Raw genomic sequence first — 24,401 nt, forward strand, 5'->3', positions numbered from 1 at the left:
GCCGCTGTTTCAAATGTCCTACTTGGGTTGCTGTACGTAAATATGCTTTCAGTCAGGGTGGACATGATATTACCCAGAATTAAAATAAGCATTTTTCCCATTGAAAAATGTGCGAACTTGTGTCAATGTGTCTGACAAATGGCCGAAATTCAGTTAAATATTATTTGGGTTTATTATTAAAATTTAAGAACAATTGATAGGAAAGGCTATATGCAATTAATGACATCATGAAGGCAAGGTTTTATATTTTATAATGGTATTTAAAATACCCGTCAATTGACTCGTGCATAATAAAAAAAACATAATTTTTTATTTTATTTAGTTATATATTTAGTTATTGAGGAACCAGGGAGTGCTAACTGCAACACATACGTCATGGCTGCCCCACTCTATGCGTCAACATGCTTTCAGCCAGGGTGGACATAACGGTATAGTACAGCCTATAATCAAACACTTAATTTTCTTGAGGTTGCAATGCCTTCTGGTCTTTTTCGCCACTTCCATGATGGATTTCCTCCTGTCTGATTGTTGGAACCTGTAGAAAAAAAGCACTTTTATTCTGAAGTCTTGCACAAAACGCTCCTGATTGCTATGGATGTTTTAGAAAGAGCCTTCAAGTTGCTGTGCTGTCAAACCCAACAGCAGGAAGTATGATTCTGTTTTACCGTGTGTGTGTGTGTGTGTGTGTGTGTGTGTGTGTGTGTGTGTGTGTGTGTGTGTGTGTGTGTGTGTGTGTGTGTGTGTGTGTGTGTGTGTGTGTGTGTGTGTGTGTGTGTGTGTGTGTGTGTGTGTGTGTGTGTGTGTGTTGTGTGTGTGTGTGGTGTGTGTGTGTGTGTGTGTGTGTGTGTGTGTGTGTGTGTGTGGTGTGTGTGTGTGTGTGTGTGTGTGTGTGTGTGTGTGTGTGTGTGTGTGTGTGTGTGTGTGTGTGTGTGTGTGTGTGTGTGATGTGTGTGTGTGTGTGTGTGTGTGTGTGTGTGTGTGTGTGTGTGTGTGTGTGTGTGTGTGTGTGTGTGTGTGTGTGTGTGTGTGGGTGTGTGTGTGTGTGCCTCGTCGTGCTGAGGCTGCTATTGTGTCCTCTTCTCTCCCTTCAAAACCTGTTGGGTCTGGCAGGCTGTTGCTAGGTTACTTAGACCTCACCACTCCGTTCAAGGTTTGTGTGTGTGTATGAAGTGTGTGTGTGCAAGGAGAGAAAGCAAGATCCCATGAAGTGAGGATGTTTTTCTTTCAACGTGCTATTTTTAAAAGCAAAAATAAATGACTTAAATCACGAATAATTAGCTTGTGTTTATGCACGCAGAAGGAAGGGTTAGGGAATTAATGATAGTCTGAATGAACAAGTGCACACATGCATTTTGCAGACACAACAACAAACAGGCAGGAGAAGTAAAACAAGGTGTCCTTTCCTGTAAGTTGGTGGAAGAAAAGAGTGATAGGATCCCAAAAAAAAACATCCTCCAAGTTAAAGCCCACGCTCCAACTGGAGACACATTTTTAACAAGTGTCAAACTACTTCCAGAGCTGTAGCCATGATACAAATTGTCACATAGAGTGGTGTAGGAATGAGTCTAGTAGAAGTGAGAATAGTTGAACCTATTTTTGGTTAGATGGCTGAAATAAGGTTCTGTCCTTAAAAAGGCCCTATTGTGCTTTTTGGTATTTTTCCTTTCCTTTAGTGTGTTTATATATATAAGTTGGTGTGCATGCAAATGGTCTGCAAAGGCTACAATTCCTGTGTTCCCTTCAGAGATAGATAATCTGCAATAATGCCAAAAAATCCAATAGAAAGATCCCATTGCTTTTGTTGAGGCAGCCCTCCAAAAAGACTTCATATTGTCATTACAGAGAAGCAGCAGCAGAGCAGTTTTTAATATGAGGAAACAGCTGAAGGTGTTTGGTTTTGTTTCTGATGTTAATAGAGAACCACAGTAAAGTCCTTCCGGTTCCTTCGACAAAAACGCAATGCAATTTCTCCATAGGATTTTGGAAAATAGCTGGAAATAAGGTCTGTGGTTGAGACACATTGAAGAGACGGATCACGTTTTGTTCAGCCGGATAATCTCCACATGTCTACCCTACTTTTATAATTTTCTAATCATAAATCTAGTCGCCAGAAGCAAAATGCTAACGTTATGCTATGAACGAACTACAGCAGGGTCGCTGCTTCAACGTCACGCCAACTTAAGATCCATATTCAAACCTACAGATTCTAAATGGTACGAGTTGAAGCGTTTGTTTGAACAGTTTGCAGGAGGCAGGTACTTGCTTTCAAGCAGAACAGGGCAAACTAACTTAGAGGGAGTGTTTACGTGTTCGGCGTAATGACGTACAACGGTCTCCACGACTTCTGTAGTCAACTCTTCAGAAATCACCAGGGGGGTCACTGCTGATGGATTTAATGTCATGGAACAAAACGTGATCCGTGTCTTCAATGTGTCTCAACCACAGACCTTATTTCCAGATAGTTTCCAAAACCCTATGGACAAATTGCTTTGCTTTTTTGTCGAAGGAACCGGAAGTGGTAAAATGCTAACTAACTTCCGGGTTTTAGGACGCGTCACTGTGGCACTCTATTGACCCCAACGTCCTCTGTTAACCTCACTGATGCTTTTTGACACCGTCCATAATGGCTCCATGGAGATATGCGTTGATGCTCCTCATACATTGTGTATGCGGTGTCCCATATCCTCTGCTACTCTCAATTTTCTTTTCTTTTTTGACCCTCAGTGTCATTTCACTTCCCCTCTTTTTTCCATTTAAAGTATGCATTCTGCAACAACAACAACAACAACAGGGACACAGTTGACATTTAAACTGGCCGAAATGAGAACTGTTGCACCAAAAGATATTATGACAATTATGAAGAAAGAAAGATTACAATTATCTGTCTGGGCCTTAACATTTAAAGCTGAGATATCACACTGTTTAATCCATTTTCTGCAATTATACTACTGGGTTTTTCCATTTATAACAGGCTTGAAAAATACCCCACTGTTAAAGTAGTGAGGTGCCTTTTAATACAGCCACATGAAAACCACTTTAGCGTGTGGAGAAATCCACAGATAGACAGAATAATTGTGCCGGGGTGAGAGATTTAGAGGACACTGTAAGCTTTGTTCTGGAAGTATCAGCTATATTCACTGTAAAACAATAGCATACTGTGGTAAAAGAAATACAATACCTCCGTGTTAGTGTACAGGCAAATGACATCATTGTCAATAGGACCGGTATCCTTTTTCAAACTATTAATATTTAATGAGGATGTTGTAAATGCACTCATCCTCAGTCTTGGCTTGTTTTTTGTTTCCTCTTTGGCTCATGATAACCATGTTTGTGTTTACTGTATCTACTCCTTCCACAAGTTGCAAGTAGCACTATTTCAAGTCAAACTTTTACCTACATCTATGTCTTCTTCTTGGTTTTAGACAGAGGGTGAAAAGAGGTGCTGCAGCATAGGCAGTATGAGAAAAATAAAGAGCTTTTTGAACATTAGAGCATGGAGACATGTAGAGACACTACATACTGATATACACCTGAACATCAGCAGGAGAGGACTCTTTAAAGTAGAGACACTACATACTGATATACACCTGAACATCAGCAGGAGAGGACTCTTTAAAGTAGAGACACTACATACTGATATACACCTGAACATCAGCAGGAGAGGACTCTTTAAAGTAGAGACACTACATACTGATATACACCTGAACATCAGCAGGAGAGGACTCTTTAAAGTAGAGACACCACATACTGATATACACCTGAACATCAGCAGGAGAGGACTCTTTAAAGTAGAGACACTACATACTGATATACACCTGAACATCAGCAGGAGAGGACTCTTTAAAGTAGAGACACTACATACTGATATACACCTGAACATCAGCAGGAGAGGACTCTTTAAAGTAGAGACACTACATACTGATATACACCTGAACATCAGCAGGAGAGGACTCTTTAAAGTAGAGACACTACATACTGATATACACCTGAACATCAGCAGGAGAGGACTCTTTAAAGTAGAGACACTACATACTGATATACACCTGAACATCAGCAGGAGAGGGACTCTTTAAAGTAGAGACACTACATACTGATATACACCTGAACATCAGCAGGAGAGGACTCTTTAAAGTAGAGACACTACATACTGATATACACCTGAACATCAGCAGGAGAGGACTCTTTAAAGTAGAGACGCTACATACTGATATACACCTGAACATCAGCAGGAGAGGACTCTTTAAAGTAGAGACACTACATACTGATATACACCTGAACATCAGCAGGAGAGGACTCTTTAAAGTAGAGACACCACATACTGATATACACCTGAACATCAGCAGGAGAGGACTCTTTAAAGTAGAGACACTACATACTGATATACACCTGAACATCAGCAGGAGGGGACTCTTTAAAGTAGAGACACTACATACTGATATACACCTGAACATCAGCAGGAGAGGACTCTTTAAAGTAGAGACACTACATACTGATATACACCTGAACATCAGCAGGAGGGGACTCTTTAAAGTAGAGACACTACATACTGATATACACCTGAACATCAGCAGAATATGTCCAAACAAATGTGTAATAAATTATAGAAGTACACAAACATAGTGAAATAAGTAGTCAGTAATGTCAATAATAAATAATATTTGAAACTTTGGCACCAATGGAAACTCTCTCAGCCAGTGCTTCTGTAAATACAAGAAGACAGATGTTTTATGGGGGACATTCTGCCAGTTGTGTGTGTGTGTGTGTGGTTGGTTTTGTGTTAATGGTTTTCAGGCTGCAGCTATTATTAGAGATGGTTCCCAGCCTAGAGAGCCAGAGGAATGTTCTGATACTCAGCAGCCTGCCATAAAACAAATAAATCACAACACACACACACAGACAAACACAACACGGAAACAGAGAGATGGGACGTCCAGCTGCTGCCTTATAAGGAAGGCTTGTGGATCTGAGCTGCATCCCAGTGAGCTAGATAAGAGTGCCAGGGCCTTATTTAGCCTGCTGTACACACACACACACGCACGCACGCGCACACACACATACACATACACACACAAACTGAACAAATACACAACCAAATCTATGTAGAATGAGAACTGGCTTTTCTTTTTCATTGCCAGTCTCTCTCTCTCACACGCACACACACACACACGCACACGCACACGCACACACGCACACGCACACGCACACACGCTGGTATGGATCTGTATTGACGTGCTGTTTCGTGGCTCTGGTTCCCTGCAGCTGGGGACCCTTCAGATCATCTGTCAGGAAACATGAAAATCACTCGATATGTTTCTGTTTCTTCAGGGTACAAAATCCTGTTGATGTTGTGTTGCCAGGAAGTGCATAAACACACATATGAAGTGTACAGATGCATCAGTGGAGGGGTGTCCGAGCGAAAGGGCTGCTATGGTTTTCAATATTCACTGTAACATGTCCAATATGTGTAATATGTAATGAATTATTATTATTATTATTATTATGGTTGAGCGCCAGGGAGCAGTTGGGGGTTTTATTTTTTGCTCAAGGACACCTCGTGCCCCAGAAGTGAATTGACATTTTTCCAGCTGCCAATCCACACTCTGTATTTTTTATATCGATGATCAAACTCCTCATTTTGGCCTTAAAGTAGCAGATGAAAGACTTTTCCTTGTGCGTATTTTAGGAACATTTGTTGTTCTGCAGTTCTTGAAAACATGGCTCCAGAGAGATCTTCTTTTAACAGCAGTTTCACTGAGAGATTGAAGGCAGAAAACATTCTTGTGGAAAATGCTTTCAAAGTTCAGTTGAATTTAAACCTGTGGCTTCAGGAGTCTGAGTTACACACATGAAGTGGTTATCTTCAGGCATTACAGCTTCTTAAGTACAACATCCCCTTGTGTGTGCTGTTGCTCAGCAAGCTGTTGTTGAATCACAGAAAGCACATTTCTGTATTAAGAAAACAGTGCAAGCTCTCATTTTGTGATACATGGCTTTGTTCTTCTTATTCCTTCAACACTTTTTCTCGAAAACAATTTCCTTCTGAACTCCACTGCAACTCCTCCGGTTATACTTTCCAGTTTTTAAGTTAATAATTGGTGCTTAGTGATTTAATGCTGACGCTCCATCATGTGCTGTTTGGAAGGCAGCCGAATAAAAGCTGGAGAGAGATGATAAAACATTTAATGGCATTGACTCCAGACTTCACTGAGTCTGTTTAGTAAGATCTCTTCTTCTTCGAGTCCGTAGCAATCTCAAATGTCGTTCTGCCAGTATCGGGCACAGGCCACAGCTGATGGGGTAGGTTCTGCCAGGTCTTCTGGACTGCACCGGGGGGCATCGGCACATTCCAGTATGTGGGACATTGTCTGCACTGATCCACAGCTGCACGTGTCTTCTGTGGTGTAGTTCCACACTTTCATCAGTGCTTTGCACCTCCCCTGTTCCACACGCAGTCTATTGAGTGACTTCCAGGTTGTCCAGCCAAGGTCGTGGCCACTAGCAAGGCTTTCCGTTGGTGTGATTCCTCTGTCCAGCCATTCAAGGGCTCGTGTGTCATGTCTTTGCCATTCATCTTCCCAGATGTTGGTCCTTGCTGCTTGTTTGGTTGTCTGCACAAAACTGGCTCTGGATCGGAGCCTGCGTGGGGGTGCTACATGGCCATGCAAGGGGTGTCTGATGTCTGTCTCCTGTGTTCTCCGTTCATCTTGAGCGATACACAGTCGTCTGATGTGCGGGGGAGAGATGCCAGCTAGTGCATAGAGGCACGGCACAGGTGTTGTCTTAACGCATCCCGTGATGATGCGGCAGGTGTCATTCAAGGCTGTGTCGACCAGTTTGGTGTGACGTGATCGGCTCCAGCTTGAACAGGCATACTCTGCTGTAGAGAAACACAGGGCCATGGCAGTTGTTTAGTAAGATGATTATATATTTTAAATTATGTATTAATACATCACATAGGTTTGGCCTTCTCAAATATGGGACCTTTTCTGAACATTAAAGCATGGAAACATGTTAAAGTAGAGGCACAACATACAGATGTGAACCTGAAAATAAGCAGAATAGCTCCTTATGTCTATTTGTACCCAGTAAACAGCGGAGTTGCTGTTGTTGACTGTGGCTAAACTAACCAATGTGCAACACTTCTGTTAGCTTGTGACAAATGCTGCTTTTGAATGAGTGGGAGGAAATGTCTTTTGATTGAGAAAAGATCTGTCTACTTGTGATCAGATCAATTAAAACACAACTAAATGCCAGACCAATCGACGATTAACAAAAGCAAGGTTAGCATAATCAGAAATATTTCCTAACTTTATGAATACTAACTCCAAAATAAGTTATCCTGTAAACACTGGCAAACTAAAATCAAGTAATATCCATATTAACAAAGGATTGACAGTTAAAGGTAGGGTAGGTAAGTTTGAGAAACCGGCTCGAGATACACTTTTTGTTATATTCCATGGAATGCTCTTAACATCCCGATAGCAATGAATATCTGAAGTGCTTTGACAATAAATCCATAAATAAATATCATCTGTGGAAGCCGTAGTACTGTAAAAAGCACGACCAATCATCTGAGCCGGCCCGGCTAAAATAACTGGATGGCCTACCTGCCTGTCAGCCTTCCATCTGTGCACAAACTTATCTCGTGCCCTCATTGGTCATGTGCGCGTTCGTGTGTGTTGGAGGAGGGGCTCTGTAAGGAAGTGGCAGATTTTCTCCGGTTGTGTATTTTCAAATTCTAGCGATCTCGAGCTGGTTTCTCAAACTTACCTACCCTACCTTTAAAGTGGACCTATCATGCTATATTTGAATAATATAGTGTAGGACCATACCTATATAAGGCATATTTATACTTTTTTTTTTTTCAAAATACCAAACAGATCATGCATTTTAGCCATGCCTCATTTCGCTCAATTTGACATTTTCTAGCTCTGTTTTAGCAAGGGCAGATTCTGTGAGAACAGCACCACCTACAGGCCTGGCATATGTACTACAGCGTCTCCAGCGCTTTCGAACGGCAATGGCCATGGCTGTCTCCTCCTGATTGGTGGAGTTGGCCCAATAGCCGTAGCGCCACCGTCCTGACGTCAGGACAGTGTTCAAATCTGGATCAGTTTTTATCAGATCCGTTGCAGCCCCTTTTCTAGAGATTTGGGTATGGAGGAAAATAGAGAGGGTTGTGTTTTCTGACACTTGGTGAGTTCCCTGGAACACCGGGGACACATATTCATGTAGAAAAGACGTACAAAAGTGCATTTTGCATGATAGGTCCCCTTTAAGTTTAATATCTTTTGTTTATCTAAAACTTCAATTTCTTCCAATAAAAATCAACACCAACAACAATGATGTTGTGTGAAATGTTTGCTAACAATTACAGTTCCTAGGCACAAAGAGAAATTGCAATCGGCAAGAAAATTGCAATCGATGCATCTCTTTTCGTAATAGATTGAGCCAGAACAAAGTCATATTCTTACCCTGAAAACATTTCAAAATACCTGTAGTTCTTTGCAAATTCCTCCATCTTTGCATAGCTTAAAAAAACATTGTGTGCTTTAACCCTTATATAGTTTGACCCTTTAGTATTTGTACTCACAGCAACACAAACAAAGCTAGTGTTATTCGGTGCTTCTGCAAACCAGTGTACAAATTGTAAAGTCCTTCTCCACCATCGTCATATCAGCCCAGTTCTCAGCGTGCTGTCTCTCATCCTGCCTCTATAAATGTGTCGGAGAAGGTGACAGATAAGTAGCAGGACATGTTGCAGCCTGTTCCTCGGCCCTTCCTCGCGTTACCTCTTATTAGGGAACCATCGGAGTAATTGATCAAACTACGACTCCTGCGTCTCTCGTCATTACCTGCAGATTCAGATCATCACAACTCACACAGCAGCTACTAAGGGGGGTGAAGCCGGGGGGGGGGGGGAGTGTGAAATGCAAAAAGCTAAAGAAGGCGAGGGAAAAGTGGTTGGAAGATGAATGGACAGTGAGGAATAGAAATTGCTGTGGAGAGCGGGCTTGAAGAAAAGAAGAAGTGTGTGAAAATTGAAGCTCGACATTCAGAGGTTGTGCTGGGAAAGAGCAAGGGGGGGGGGGGAAATAAGAAAGTATGAGTTTGAAGGTTTGCACACATTGGCTTTACAAATGAGGAGATTTGGCTGCACAGCTTTACCCCAGCGAGGCAGAAAGACCGATAGACAGATATTTGGGGTTACACTTCGAGAGAGAGAGGTAATCTTGTTATAGTACAAGATTACCTCGCATCCATGTTTTACATCTTTGAGAGGCTTATAGAAAGACAGGGAATCTGCTCACACAAATACTCCTGTTTTCTTTATCGTAATACCACCATGTTGTTCCTGCTGCAGGAGTCAATGCTTTGTTATTTTTATGTCAGTATGTTCTTTTAGAGCAGGGGTGTCAAACTCAAATACACAGTGGGCCAAAATAAAAAAAATGGGTACTAGTCGAGGGCCGGACTGGTTCAATGTTTATTGCAGAACTTATTGAAATGAACTTATTGCACATATTAAACCTGGAACTAACAAAGCTTAAATGATTGCCTATAAAAACAACATGAAACGAGTCATTTCTTATGATTACATTTCTCCACAGGCCAACAACAGCTTCAACAAAACTATTTCCCTCAAAGAACAAACCAAACATGCCCTGTTGTCGTGAGAGAAAAAGTGCAGAAGGAAACATGTAAACTCAGTGTGCTGCTCTGTGATGCTAGTTCAGATACTTGGCATCTCATCTTGGGTGCAAGTTCATCAATGTTTGGGGTCAGGCTCTGAGCTGAGGAGACCCTCAGGATGGAGTGAAGGTGTGCGTGCAATATACCGGCGGGCCAGATCTAATAGTAATTAGAAATTATCCTCTAACATCTCCTGCAACACTTATTCAAATATTGCTGACTAACCAAACCCACACGCTCTAAAATATAATAGTGTCCAGCATTAACAACCTATTTTGGCTCTGCTCCGAAATGTAATGGCTTCTTCCTTGGCCAATTGTACGCCTTTCCACCAAGTTTCATGAAGATCCAACCTTTTCTTTTTTCTGTAATATTTTGACAAACAAAATAAAACAAACATTCTTGTTGGAGGTAACAATGTCTTTCCTTTTTGAAACCGTAATCCATGCCTTCGTCACCTCCCGCTTGGATTATTGTAATGCACTATATATTGGGATAAGTGCGTCCTCCCTTGCTCGCCTGCAGATGGTGCAAAATGCAGCAGCACGGCTCCTAACTTATCTTCACTCCACTGGCTGCCCGTTCATTCGAGGATTCATTTTAAAACTATTTTATTTACTTTTAAAGCCCTCAATGGCTTGGCCCCCGCCCTACCTCGTTGAGCTGTCACTCGCACTCTCAGGTCAGCTGATCAGTTGCTCCTGAGGGTGCCAAAAACAAAGTCTAAGCGCAGAGGGGACCGTGCTTTCTCTGCTGCCGCCCCTAAACTGTGGAACGACCTGCCCTTGCTAATCAGACAGGCTCCCACACCGTCTGTTTTTAAATCCCGTCTTAAAACCCACCTCTTCTCCTTAGCATTCGGAACCAAGTAGATTGTTGCTTTTATTGGTTTGTTTTGTGTTTCGTATCTTTTATGTGATTTTATACTTATTTTTATGTTTTGTGAGCTGAGCTGTGTGATTTTATATTTTATGTATCTGTCTGTACGGCACTTTGGTCTGGAGGTTTTAAAGTGCTTTATAAATAAAGTTGGATTGGATTGGATTTTCAGCACAGTTGGTTCTAGAGAAATTGCCTTTCCATTGCAGAGTAATTGGATCCTAATTCAGGACGGAGGTGTTGATGATTATAGAGAACCTGTGCTATCAAAAAGCATTATATTCAGGCAGGAAATCTCACAATCTGGACGAATAAAGCCCAAACTATTTTGCATGGCTAACCCTAAACCTAAACCAACCCTTTGAATATTAATAGCACTTACTCAGGGAATAAAACATCTCCTGCAAAGCTTATTCAAATAGCAACTGGCCCTTTCCACCAAGTTTCAAGAAAATGTAACCGGTACTTTTTTTCTATAATCTTTTGACAAGCAAAACAAACCTTCTTGTTGGAGGTCAAAATGTTTTTTCAGCACAGATGGTTCTAGAGAAATGGCCTTTCCAATGCAGAGTAATTGGATCTGGATACAAGATGATTATAGACAACTTCTGCTAATCAAAAAGCATTATATTCAGGCAGGAAATCTCACAATCTGGACGAATAAAACCCAAACTATTTTGCATGGCTAACCCTAAACCTACAGTAAACCAACCCTTTGAATTGTTATAGCACTTACTCATGGAATAAAACATCTCCTGCAAAGCTTATTCAAATAGCAACTGATTTGAATCTTCTCCAAAATGTAATGGCTTGTTTCTTGGTCCTTTTCACCAAGTTTCAAGAAAATCTAACCGGTACTTTTTTCTGTAATGTTTTGACAATCAAACAAACTTCTTGTTGGCACTAACAATGTCTTTTCTGCACAGTTGGTTCTAGAGAAATGTCCTTTCCATTGCAGAGTGGAGAACTTCTACTAATCAAAAAGCATTATATTCAGGCAGGAAATCTCACAATCTGGACGAATAAATCCCAAACTATTTTGCATCTCTTACCCTAAACCAACCCTTTGAATTTTAATAGCACCTATTCAGGGACTCTCCTGCGTAGCTTATTCAAATAGTGCTGACTAACCAAAGGGATACGCTCGAGTGAAAGGACTTCAAATGTCTCCGCATGAGTTTTTGCATTGTTGTAGGCAGGTACTTTCAGAAAAGCACATCTGAGGATTCCTGAGTGTGTTTTTGCAGACCGGAGCATTGTAGAAACAGAGATGGCTCAGTCCTTTCTCTGCCAGCATTGCCTATATTTATTCCTGCCTCAAGCATAAAGTAGTTGATGAAAAAGGAAAAGGACTCTGCAGAAGTGTTGATGCTGTAGAAAACACCCAGAACCATTAGTGGAGTCTTGCTGTACTTTCAGAGGCCTCATTTGTTCAGTGTATACTAGGGATGTCCCGATCACCTTTTTTTGCTCCCGATCCGATTCTGATCATTTGATTTTGACAATCTGCCGATACCGATTTTTCCCGATCCGATCTTTATGCAATGCATTAAGAGAAAAAAAAGGTAACAGATAACGGCTGGTCATCCAACGCGATGAATTCAGCTATCTTGGCTGTTATTTTTTTGGCCTTTTCACTGTTCTGGGGCAGCTTCTCTTTCCTTTTAAAAGTCTCTGAAAGTGTCGGTTGTTTCAGTGCCGTTACCTGAGTGGCCGCTGTGTACTCGTCGTGTTGTTGTTGGTGTTTGTATTAGATTGGTCGTGTTGAACGTAGCTCTGTTCTTTCCACCACGCGGAACCTCCGCCTTGCAAACATTGCATCTGGCTGTTACACTGCCTTCGCTTTCAATTTTATAATACTTCCAAACTCCTGACATTTTCTCTGTCCCGACTCCCGAGGCACCAGCTGAACGTAGCCTCTTGTTAGCTTACTGCTACTATTAGACACTGCGCCCACTCTGTTGCCAGATTTGAGAGAAATAAGCAACCAGGTCTATGAAAACAAGCCCAAAAGAAGCAACACATACATGATGTTGTGTAATTTTAAACCAAAACTAAGGCCTCAGGATGACTTTAAGACGAGAACATGGTCATTTTTGTTTTGTAACATTAAATTAAAAAAAAATATTTTATAAAAAAAAAAAAAAAAAAAAATCCCGATCCCTGATTTTTTTCTCCCGATTCCGATCTTTTGAAAATCACGTGATCGGCTCCGATCCCCGATCACGTGATCGGATCGGGACATCTCTAGTGTATACAGTCTTTGTCTATTCTTAAGTCTGACCTGTATATAATTTGTTGGCTTGGACCTCTGGGCTTCATCCTATGTTTCTTCTCCCCTTGTTAGACTTCCCTTTTCGTTCTCATTAGTTGAGTTTACAGCTCTTCCAAATGCCAGCGAGAGGCTGAAGCTCAGGCTGTGAAGAACTCTTCCCCTTTTTAAAATCACATGACACTGTAACTCATCCTAAGAACAGCCAGCTCAGAGTGTACCGGAAACACTTTAATGAAGTTAGTCGTTGGAAACAAGAGTTAATGAGAAACCTGTGCTCTGAGAAGATTCATTATTCAATTTCCCATAATTGAAAATGTACTGTTCCCTTCTTGACTAAACTGATATTGCATATTTCCGTCTTCTTTTTCTGCTGTCATTAACAACAAATTGAATCTAGACACAGCAAAAAAAAAATATGAGAACAGGATGGAAATGTATTTAAAGTGCATTACAGGTCTGTTTACAAGAGATGATGTTAATGCCAAGTTGAAATGTACAGAAGCACATGATTAAATTCTGTAAAATATATAAATAATAAGTGAAATAATTACAATTATTAGGAATGTCTCTACTCCAAAAACGAATTTCATTATTATTGTCAAAATTGTGTTTGTTGAGGTTAATTGTTGGAGCTGAGGTTTATTGTAGGAACGCCACATGTTATTAGAAAAATAAGTATGTAATAAATGTAATTTAAATGTAATAAAATATTCATCTTCCTTTTGAGTAACATATCAATAAATACTGTTAAATATATTGAGTGGGAGGCTGTGGCTCAGTGGTAGTGCGCTGAACTTTGTATCAGGGGGTTGCAAGTTCGAGTCCCACTGCAGTCAGCATGTCGTTGTGTCCACTTTGCCCCAAATTGCTCCTGTGGGGATTGCCCACAGTATTGAATGTAATGATAATGTGTCCTCTTTAAAAACGTATTTGATCATCCATTTCAATCATAACTTTATTTATTTAGTTTTCATAGTCGTAGTAGTATATGAAATAACTTTAAAATGTTGTTATAACATTTAAGAATGATGACATTTATTATTCGATTGTTAATAATGACTTTAATAATAGATGAATCTTCCCTTCTCTTTCCCTTTCCTCCCAGTATCAAGATGGTGCTGATGTGGACCAGTGGGGACACCTTTAAGACGGGATACTTCCTGCTCACTCAGGCTCCCGTTCAGTTCTGGACCTGTGGCCTTCTGCAGGTCTTTGTGGACTTCACCATCCTCTTCCAGGTGTATTACTACAGCCGCTTCCCTCAGAAACCAGTTTCCCACACCGCCTCCCACACCACCAGTGCCAAAGCCCTCTGAAAACCCCCTCTGAAGACACTCAAAAAACACAACAGTGACTGAGGAAGCACTTTTAAGAGGTGCTGTGAACACGTTTAAACACACAGGAGTACCAAAGCACCTTGAGATGATGCAGGCTGCCCCCTCAAGTATAAATAAAAACACACACACACACCCATAAGGCATGAAGATACACAGACTGTGTTTTCAACGGTACCTGACGGACACTTGTTACAAACGAACGTTCCTTTTTATTTATCCTACTGACTTGTTTTCAAACTGGACATGATGGAAAGCAGAGTTTATCTTTGTGCATGTGGAGAATATAATGCACACTCTCTTGAGAATATACGCGGTAAATAACTGCAGATGTATGCACTGTAATCTGTGCACAAGGAAATGTGAACCTTAGCTGGTGATTGTTGCATGGACCCTCGGCCTTAAAACACACATTCAAACATGGCTTGCTGCATTTACGAGCAATCCAAATGTATGAATCAATCAAAACAATATTCAACATTACTGAATGTACAAAATGATCTCCCAACACAGTGGAGAAATGCTGGTCAGTCCACCACTTGTTGGCCATAATGTGCTGTGACAAACTCAATCTTGTGGGATAGTTGGGGAGGAATGGGATCGTAGGAAACTAGAGGCAATCAGACTTTTACCAAATAAAGGAAAATCCCAAAAGGGTTAAACTAAACAATGATAATAAACATAAGAGGCCTTGATGGTAACAGAGAGCTTTTGTTGAAGACATAAGGGCAGTTTTTTGTCTGAAGTCGGAACAATCATCAACCCCATGTTCAGGGTGCACAGTTTGTCGTAAAGCCAAACCCAGGATTTCTTGTCCTGAAGCCATGAAGGACATTTTTCATTCCACAAAATCCTGAAACCCCAAAGTAGTTCAGGTGCGTTAAGACTGAACACAATTGCATACAAAGTCATTAACGCAAGTTTGCAAGAACCTGCTAATAAATGCGTACTTTTGAGCTAAATCCGGATTATCCCGTAGGTTTCTAAATCCGAATTAAGAGAGATTATAACTTGCCAATTATAATTACAGCCAAATTATTCTTTTAGAAAACATTTTTATACTATTACTACTTCTGAAAATGTCCAGAAACCTCACTTACAATCAGCTGTGGATAACCATATTATTTTTTATTACAAATCCAATGTCATTTGCTGCTTTTGGGAAGGTTTTACCTCATCGCCATTTTTATCACAAGACAGTCATTTCCTTTTAGGACGGAGAAGAGGAAGAGGAAGAGGAAGAAGCAGTCACATAACACGTTGAAGGTTTTTCCTTTTTTATTGTTTTGTAATCTTTCTTTGGCGAGGTGAGGAATGCTAAACTCGGAGGTGTCAGGACTGCCAAATCTGTCCTTCTCTGCTAAGCCCTAAGAAATGAAAACTTCCTTTTTTTTGTTCCAGAGGGATGAGGCAGCAGAATATTTCTTTCCCCACTCTTAAAATATCCCCCAAAAGGTCACTTCTTAGTTGTGGATTTCTTTGTGTTTACACGTTTGTAGTCACCCTATTTATTTTGTTATCATTTTATTAAATATGAATCTAGTGTATGACTGTTAGACAGTGGTGAGGGTGAGTGGTGAGGGTGATTGTAATACATGTGGTAGGTTACACTTTTTTTGTATTTCTATATTGATTGTCATGTGAAGGTATTTTTTCCCCACAAACTGCCATGTTGTGCATTTTCTTATTTGTGCAACCCACGTATAGTTTTGTTTATGTACCAAAAAAAAAACGTTACCAGCATATATTTTAAGCAATCTTTTTACCATGTTACATTTTTGTTTTTTTTCCATCCCAGTGAATAATATGGCATTTGTGCCCAATAAAGAGTACACGGAGAGACTCATGCGTCATGTTTTGTTTGGAGATGTTTGTGTCAGTTGTGCAGACATCCATCGTTTCTCCCGTCAGCGATTCAGCTCTGGCAGACATCAGTTGTCAAAGGAAGAATAAGCCGAGGTCCGTCTCTGGGCATATGCAATCTAAATATTAAGCACATTAATTGTAAGCGGGGAGACAGATAAAATGTGCCAGCACAGAACGGGTAAAAGGAGGGATTTGAAAAGACGTCACATTAAGCAAGCAGATACAGATTCATAATGTTTCCTTTATAGGTCACCAAGTGCCTTTAATAAAAATGGTCTGTCCCTCGTAGATTAGGCTTAAATAAGATATGTGCATTTGTGTTCATGCATATTGTTGAAGATGATGGAACAAATAAGCTTCTGCGCTTCATGATATAAAGACTTTGAATTCATACTCAAGGTCATAAAAACACAACACTCAAATACAATTCTTCCTGAGCGATTTGAGTGGTGCTTCCCTGACTGATAAATACTTAAAAACGGCTGCTATGGACTTTTGCAAATATTGGAGGTGATGGTGCACTTTTCTAAGCTCATATATCTTAGTAGTATAACCTTTCTTTAAATGTTTTAGTTGTTTTGGAAGGTCTTTCACCTTATTAACTCTACAGTAAATATACTCTAATGAGTCCCCTTAATACAGCCCCATGAATTGCACTTCAGTAAATGGAAAAAATCCGAAGCTATGTCAACCCAGTCTCACGGCATTTCGTGTTATAGTCACGAAAGTAATGTAATCTATTGATTCGTGTTCACCAACACAATTTCCCCATTTTTTTTGTGTCACACAGAACAATACGATTTCAAATAAAAGGGTTAGGGTAATTTATATTGAGTAAGAAAATGTTTTTATGAACCACACAGCTGGACAAAAAGACATGGTGCAGGCACGAAACACTCTACCAATAGAAATACATTGCTTTTAAAATCTTTCTGGGTGACACGAAAAAAATGCAAAAATCGTGTTGGTGAACACGAATCAATAGATTACATTAATTTCGTGACTATAACACGAAATGCCGTGAGACTGGGTTGCATATATCTTAGTAGTAGATAAACAAATTAACCTTTCTTTAAAGTGGACCTATCATGCTATATTTGAATAATATAGTGTAGGACCATACCTATATAAGGCATATTTATACTTTTTTTTTTCAAAATACCAAACAGATCATGAACAGCACCATCTACTGGCCTGGCATATGTACTACAGCGTCTCCAGCGCTTTCGAACGGCAATGGCCGTGGCTGTCTCCTCCTGATTGGTGGAGTTGGCCCAATAGCCGTAGCGCCACCGTCCTGACGTCAGGACAGTGTTCAAATCTGGATCAGTTTTTATCAGATCCGTTGCAGCCCCTTTTTTAGAGATTTGGGCAGTGGCGGCCGGTCCATAGGGGCGCTAGGGGCGCCGCCCCACCTCTTCCCATATTGAAAAAAAAAAATTAAAAAAAAAATTAAAATTAAAATAAAAAAAAAAAAAAATGTTTAAAAAAATATATATATTTTTATTTTTAATGAACAAGGTAAATATTATATAATTGGTATCAGTAAAATGTATAATCTACAATAAAATCTCGTTTAAAATTGTGTTACGATGTCTAAAGTTACTGATAAGTCACATGTTTCCTGCCTGGCCTTGCCCATGCACCTTCTCTCGTCTGGGCGCTAAGAGAGGAGCCTTCAACCAGTGCAGCAGCAGCCACTAGCAGCTGACTGTTGCTATCTGTAACGTGTAAACTATGCCGCGAAAATATAATTTCAGCCAATCAGCGTCGTCAAAGATGACGGTCACCGGGCGCCAATGTCAGCGCCCAGTGCAGTCTGTGAGTAGTTTGGACAGTGACTCGTATCCGGTTGACGCAGTAGTTGATGAGGATGGCTTCGTGTGCAGGTGGAGTCTCCGGACCTCGGTCCCCGCCTAATTCTGTTCAAGAGCTAATCTCCAATCCTTTCGAAAGGAGAAGTTTGGCAGATAAATTGTTGCTTAAAGACCTTGGACCGGACCAACCCGATTTGAATATATCGCAGCAATCTCGTGAAAAAGACAAAACTTATACACGAGGCTTCGCAAGTAGCTGGTACACAAAAAAGGCTTGGCTAGCTGGATGCAAACAGGTAAATGCTGTCTTTTGTTTCCCATGCTTGGATATCACTTTATATGTAGAGAGGAGGTTTCCCATGGTTGTTAGAAGTTTATTAATAAGTGGGCATTTATCACAGAAGTGATTGTTCTGTCTCCACGTTTGTTGCATTGTCTGTGATGTATTTTCCAACGGTTCCTGGTAAAGTAGTAGATGTTCAGGTTGATAAATAATATTTTCCACACTGAAGATTATGGAGGTATTGATCAGTCTTCTCATATTTTTAAGCCTCGATTTCTCCTTTCCCCCCCCCTCTAACATCACCAGAAGTCATCATTTAAGGGGTCATTTCTCGAAAAAAATTTGCGGGGGGAAACCCCCCGGACCCCCCGGACGGGTCACTCCCGGTACGTCAAGAGCCCCACCAAAAAAATAGACCACCGGCCGCCACTGGATTTGGGTATGGAGGAAAATAGAGAGGGTTGTGTTTTCTGACACTTGGTGAGTTCCCTGGAACACCGGGGACACATATTCATGTATAAAAGACGTACCAAAGTGCATTTTGCATGATAGGTCCCCTTTAAATGTTTTAGTTGTTTTGGAAGGTCTTTCATCTTATTAACTCTACAGTAAAAATACTGTAATGAGTCTTCTTAATACAGCCCCATTGATTTCCTTTCAGTAAATGGAAAAAACCCGAAGCTATGTTAGCTAATTTAGCATTTAGCTGGTGAACACGTTGCAGCATTTAGCAGCTAAATATCCAGATCATTTTCAGGAGCAACCACAAACCACGGTGAAAAGGGCAGTAAATATTGGACTAACTTTCATAAGGACGCTCCAAATAAATGCTAATGATGCCCTGTGACTGCTTGATGTGTGCATTAGCAACTGTTAGCTAGTACGCTAATGCTAAAGGCATTTATAGCTCACACCAGCAGTGTTTTTCCTGTAGTAATAATCAATTCAAACTGTTTGGAAAAATGTTATTTTGCTGATATTTTGGGATGCAAATTGAGGCAGCTCTGTTGTAAATTTGCTGCTGATATGAATTGTTTTGCTTTGTGACGTTAGCATGCAGGTCACACGCTAGCTTTGTAAAGGTCTCAACACACATCCTTGGAACCAGAATGGTGTCTCTTGTCTTTATAAAACATAAATTCTTTCTCTGATTTAATCACAAGCCTTTTAATAACATACTTTGAAGAGGAGTAGTCTAAAATAACCTGCTTGAGTTGAGATCACGGCCATAAGGTGAATTTAGTACAGGGTCTATTACTCCCATTAGCAACATGATCAAGAGCTCGAGCTACATCTTCCACAGGCTCATTGTTTTCAAAGTGCTGTCAGTATTGATCAGATTTACAGCGCATTGTGCCAACACCACTCCAGGAAACATCATTCTTTCATTATTAATAACGGATGTGGAAAAGAAAACATGACTCAAGCCGCAGACGGACCAATTCAGGATGTCATAATTGCAGAAGTACAGCACGCACTCTTGCAAATTTGAGAGCGTCCTTGTGTATAATTTAATTGTAAAATCAAAGCCTCCCCGCTTGCGGACTGTTTTCATTATAATCATTATTACATTTTTCAGAAGAGGCCACTGATTCATGACGCAAAGCACAGATCCATTTCACTTTTTTTATTCAAATGATGTCTTATTTCACCATCCACTTAATCAAAACAATATTCTAACTTCTTAAAAACTGGCATATAGTGAATATATTTGTTTTAAGTGTTCTGTGTAATATTTCCATGCTTTTGTAATGATTCAGTGAATTCAGAGTTGTGAGAATAAACATGCCCCTGCAAATCAAAATATCTAATTTGCACTCTAGAGCACTTGATGAGTTACAATAATTTGGAGAATGTTGTGGGTTTTTTTTTTCAGTACAAGGCACTCAAGTGAAATCAAATGAAGTGCTGTATGAGCAATTAGAGGAAATCGTGTAAGACTGGGAACATTATTATTAATTATCTGAAATGGTTTTAGTCATTAAAAGGTCTGTGGGTTTTAGTGCCTGAATGATGATGTTTAACCAGTCACACAACCTTCTTCATGTTTGTTCTACTGGCCTTTTACCCACATATAGTGTAAGATAACTGGATGTTGGTACATGTAGAAACATCCTCTTGTCATTCCACAGTGAACAAAATGTCCCAAACTGACTGCATAGCCCTTTGAAAGAGAAATGACTCTTGTGTAATCATGCTGGATATTAATTAGCTTATTGCTCATTGCAAATAAAAGTGCTGACATCATTATGAACGTGTGTGAAACCTTATCTAACAGAGCCCCAGGTTGAGCAAATACAGAGTAAATGGAGATGATATGGCACATCAATAATCAAACTACATGTCTGAAGTCTCAGCAAACACCTTTATTCTCAAAAGCAGCTACGTGAGGAACATAAATTATTAGTCTGAGGTCTGAATAACAACGTGTGATGTTTTGGTGTTGGATTTCCCTTTTTTTTGCAGACTTATGTGAATCACAGAACTGTCATTTTTTTTAGATCTCATTTGACTGGTTGTTTATTCATGAATGTTATACTGTTTGCAGTCTTTTCAAGTTCAAATTTATGCTCTGCAGCTCCTCAGTAAAACTTAAGAAACTCAGATACACCCTGGAGCACAAGCGCTTCACACGATCAAAGCCGGGACCTCAATCTCCCGTGAAGGAAAATCCCACAATCCTGCAGCTTGTCAACTTTGGAGTCCCACATGAAACACAAACAAAGCAGCTAAGTTTTCATCGGTCTAATGTCAGCAGCCCTTTGTGCAGCAATGAACTTCCTCCTCTGCAGGGATGTAGCCGAGGCCTCAGTGATCCCATGATAACTGTCCGTCTCTTGAGAATCTTCACTGTTTTGAGACTTGGTGCTATCCTGCGAACCCGGCTTGTGCCTCGAGGTGCGATTTTGCTCTTCTTTAAGCTCTATGTAGGAGCGTGAGAAGGTGTGAAAAATGGACGTTACGGGGAACGCCATGAGGAGGATTCCACTCAAAATGCTGCTGAGTGCCACCACTTGTCCAGGGATGCTTCTTGGCACCATATCTCCGTATCCTACCGTGGTCATGGAGATCACGGCCCACCAGTAACTCCCGGGGATACTTGTGAACTCCTGCTTGGCGCCCAACTCGCTCTCAGCTAGGAACACAAGTGGGGAGAAAAGAGCCATGGCTACGCAAAGGAAAAGCAGCAAAAGTCCGAACTCTCGCGTGCATCTTCTCACTGTTAACCCGAGTGTCTGCAGGCCTAAAGAGTGTCGAGCCAAACGCATCACGTAAAAGATCCGTAGAGCTCTTAGGACTCGGAGAACTAACCCCACTTTCTCCAGGTAGTTGTTCCCGGAGCCTGTTTGTTTCCCGCCGACAGAAAAAGAGTCCACGATGAGAGTGATGTAGTACGGGAGGATGGCCAACACGTCGATGAGGTTCAGAGGCGTACGAAGGAACGTCCACTTGCTCTGAGTCTGGATGAAACGCAGCAGGAACTCCAGGGAAAACCAGGCGACGCACACCGTCTCCAGAACGAAGATGTTGTAGCACCTCTGGGAGCACTCACCCTGTTAAGGAACATAAAAGCACAGAAAGATAGACGTTATTATGCGAAAAAAATCCACTTTTTCATGTCTCTTCTACATCAACATGTGTCCCCTCTTCTTCATGTCTCTTCTACATCAACATGTGTCCCCTCTTCTTCATGTCTCTTCTACATCAACATGTGTCCCCTCTTCTTCATGTCTCTTCTACATCAACATGTGTCCCCTCTTCTTCATGTCTCTTCTACATCAACATGTGTCCCCTCTGCGTTAAGAGACTCTGAAAGTTTCAGGAACAAAGATTCTCTCTCTTTTTGATCCATTTATATAGAAACCTGTCTGAAAATGAGCTGATCAGATTTTGGCCACTTTATGATGTCATCACGATGTTTTGTCTTGTGTAACCATTAGCCAATCAGCAACCAAGGTAACCCCCCCCCCCCCCACCTTATCACCTGAATCTCCTCCTAGAGCTCCATTGAGTTCTTTGTAACCAAATCTCTCTCAGAGGGGCGTGGGGAGGGGCTCCTTATTTTCATCTAAAGTAACAGACAGAGAATCAGCACTTTGGAAACAGGGCTGAAACAGAGGGGATTATGGGTAATGCTGCAATGATCTGTTTGGTGTTTCAGCCAATCAGAGACAGGCTCTGTATATATTTGAGACCTGTGATATATTGATGAAAAACAGTATAATAGGGGACCTTTAATGGTTTCGTTACATTACACAACAGCAGAAATACCTCATTGAGTGGTGCAGGAATGAGTCCTAGAACCCAGAAATGAGTCAGCATTTTACAATTTCTGGTTCCCTCGCCTCAAAGTCAGCGTTTTTTGGAATGTATGCTTCGTTAGATGCCTGAAACAAGCTGAGGAGATTTTCATGTTTTATACTACGACATAAATACATCAGTAATTATCCCACTGGTGAATGTTCGTAGCTTCTATGTGTAAACAAAAACTGCAGTTTACTAACAAAAGCTAAATGTCATCAAATATTACATGTACCTTTTAGTTTGTTTGCTCTGAGTTTTGTAATTTATAAGTCCGACAGGCTTTGGTGCATAGGCTAAAATAATCCATTTAATACAAGATAAACTTAACAATATAATCCTTTATTACGTTAGTTAGAACTGAACACAAATATACATTCATAGCGGTCTAATCTCAGTGGAAAAGGGTTCATATGAAGTCAGTAATTAAAAATCAATTTCAAAGCCTGCTGTTTGATTCATGGCTTCGTCATTGACAGAGGTTGAAGCGTTTTGATCTCACAACACAAACACAAACGAGAATCTGCCGGAAGATTCATGAAGTGTAAAACAAAAGGCTTTGATTATCTCATTTAGGAAAGACCACATATCAAACCAGAGCGTTCAAGAGGTGAAATCTGAAGTTACACCGCCACAGATAATTAACTGTCAGCGGTGTCGTTCACAGACGAGCCTGCACCATGTGAGCTTTATAAACACCACATCTGAAATATCCTCTCTTTTAAAGCTAATCTATTCTTCCACGACTGCTGGAATAGCGTTCATAAATATTTTAAATTATAATTATAAGAGATTACTTGGTTATTAAAGCAAAGTCAACCCTGGGGGAAACTTTAAAAAAAAAGTGTGTGTGCTTTTCATTTTCCTGCACTTACTTAAGTGTTATTAATTGCAGAAAAATATTCTTTGCTTCACTTTTCGTTAATTATTGGTGGATTAATTAGGATTTGTGGAGCAATGAAGAAAACTTTTTCTGTCTCTTATAAAACTTTTAAATCCTACTTAATACCATGAAATGTGTTCAATTGCATTGGTGGAAATAGCGTTTACTCAAGTATTATTTTTAAATATTTGAACTTTAGTTCTTGAGTACTTGAGTATTTCCATGCTATGCTACTTTATGCTTCTAATCTACTACAATTTAGAGGAAATGATTGTACTTTGACCACTTTATTTAACAATCATAGGTAACCCCAAGTGAAGGAGTTCAAGTATCTCGGGGTCTTGTTCTCGAGTGAGGGAACAATGGATCGTGAGATGGGCCGGAGAGTCGGAGCAGCGGGAGCGGTACTGCAGTCGCTTTGTGACGAAAGGAGAGCTGAGCCAGAAGGCAAAGCTCTCTGTCTACCGGGCCATTCTCGTTCCTACCCTCACCTATGGTCATGAAGGATGGGTCATGACCGAAAGAACGAGATCGCGGATACAAGCGGCCGAGATGGGTTTTCTCCGCAGGGTGGCTGGCGTCTCCCTTAGGGATAAGGTGAGAAGTTCAGTCATACGGGAGGGACTCAGAGTTGAACCGCTCCTCCTTCGCGTCAAAAGGAGCCAGTTGAGGTGGTTCGGGCACCTAGTAAGGATGCCACCTGGGCGCCTCTCTAGGGGAGGTGTTCCAGGTACGTCCAGCTGGGAAGAGACCGAGGGGTAGACCTTGGACCAGGTGGAGGGATTATATCTCTTCGCTGGCCTGGGAGCGCCTTGGGATCCCCCAGTCAGAGCTGGTTGATGAGGGGAAAGGAACGTTTGGGGCTCTCTGCTGGAACTGCTACCTCCACGACCCGACCACGGATAAGTGGGAGAGGATGGATGGATGGATGGATGGTAAATAATAGATGCTTTTACATGTAAAAAGTTTAAACACATAACACGATGCAGTACTGTACTCCTAATATACCCTGCATATTAAAACATTTAAATTGGCTCTGCATTGCATCTGCAGCACAGGCAGTATGAGA

The 24,401-nt window shown here is 40.8% G+C and overlaps 2 protein-coding genes across 3 annotated transcripts in view; one reads left to right on the plus strand and one right to left on the minus strand.

Annotated features, from left to right (window-relative positions):
• LOC117482923 (solute carrier family 66 member 2) overlaps window positions 1–15,524 on the plus strand; it is a 40,950-nt gene extending 25,426 nt beyond the window's left edge. For both annotated transcript variants that reach the window (XM_034131169.1, XM_034131170.1), the window contains one exon: window positions 13,953–15,524. In XM_034131169.1, the coding sequence (XP_033987060.1) occupies window positions 13,953–14,163 (211 nt within the window). In that variant the 3' untranslated portion in view covers window positions 14,164–15,524. The remainder of the gene's footprint in view (window positions 1–13,952) is intronic.
• Window positions 15,525–20,498: 4,974 nt separating this feature from the next.
• The window catches only part of kcng2 (potassium voltage-gated channel, subfamily G, member 2), a 30,244-nt gene continuing 26,341 nt past the window's right edge, over window positions 20,499–24,401 (minus strand). The window contains exon 3 of the mRNA XM_034131065.1: window positions 20,499–21,701. Within this exon, the coding sequence (XP_033986956.1) occupies window positions 20,877–21,701 (825 nt within the window). The 3' untranslated portion in view covers window positions 20,499–20,876. The remainder of the gene's footprint in view (window positions 21,702–24,401) is intronic.

Source organism: Trematomus bernacchii, unplaced genomic scaffold (assembly GCF_902827165.1).
Source record: "Trematomus bernacchii unplaced genomic scaffold, fTreBer1.1, whole genome shotgun sequence".
Taxonomy (NCBI): domain Eukaryota; kingdom Metazoa; phylum Chordata; class Actinopteri; order Perciformes; family Nototheniidae; genus Trematomus; species Trematomus bernacchii.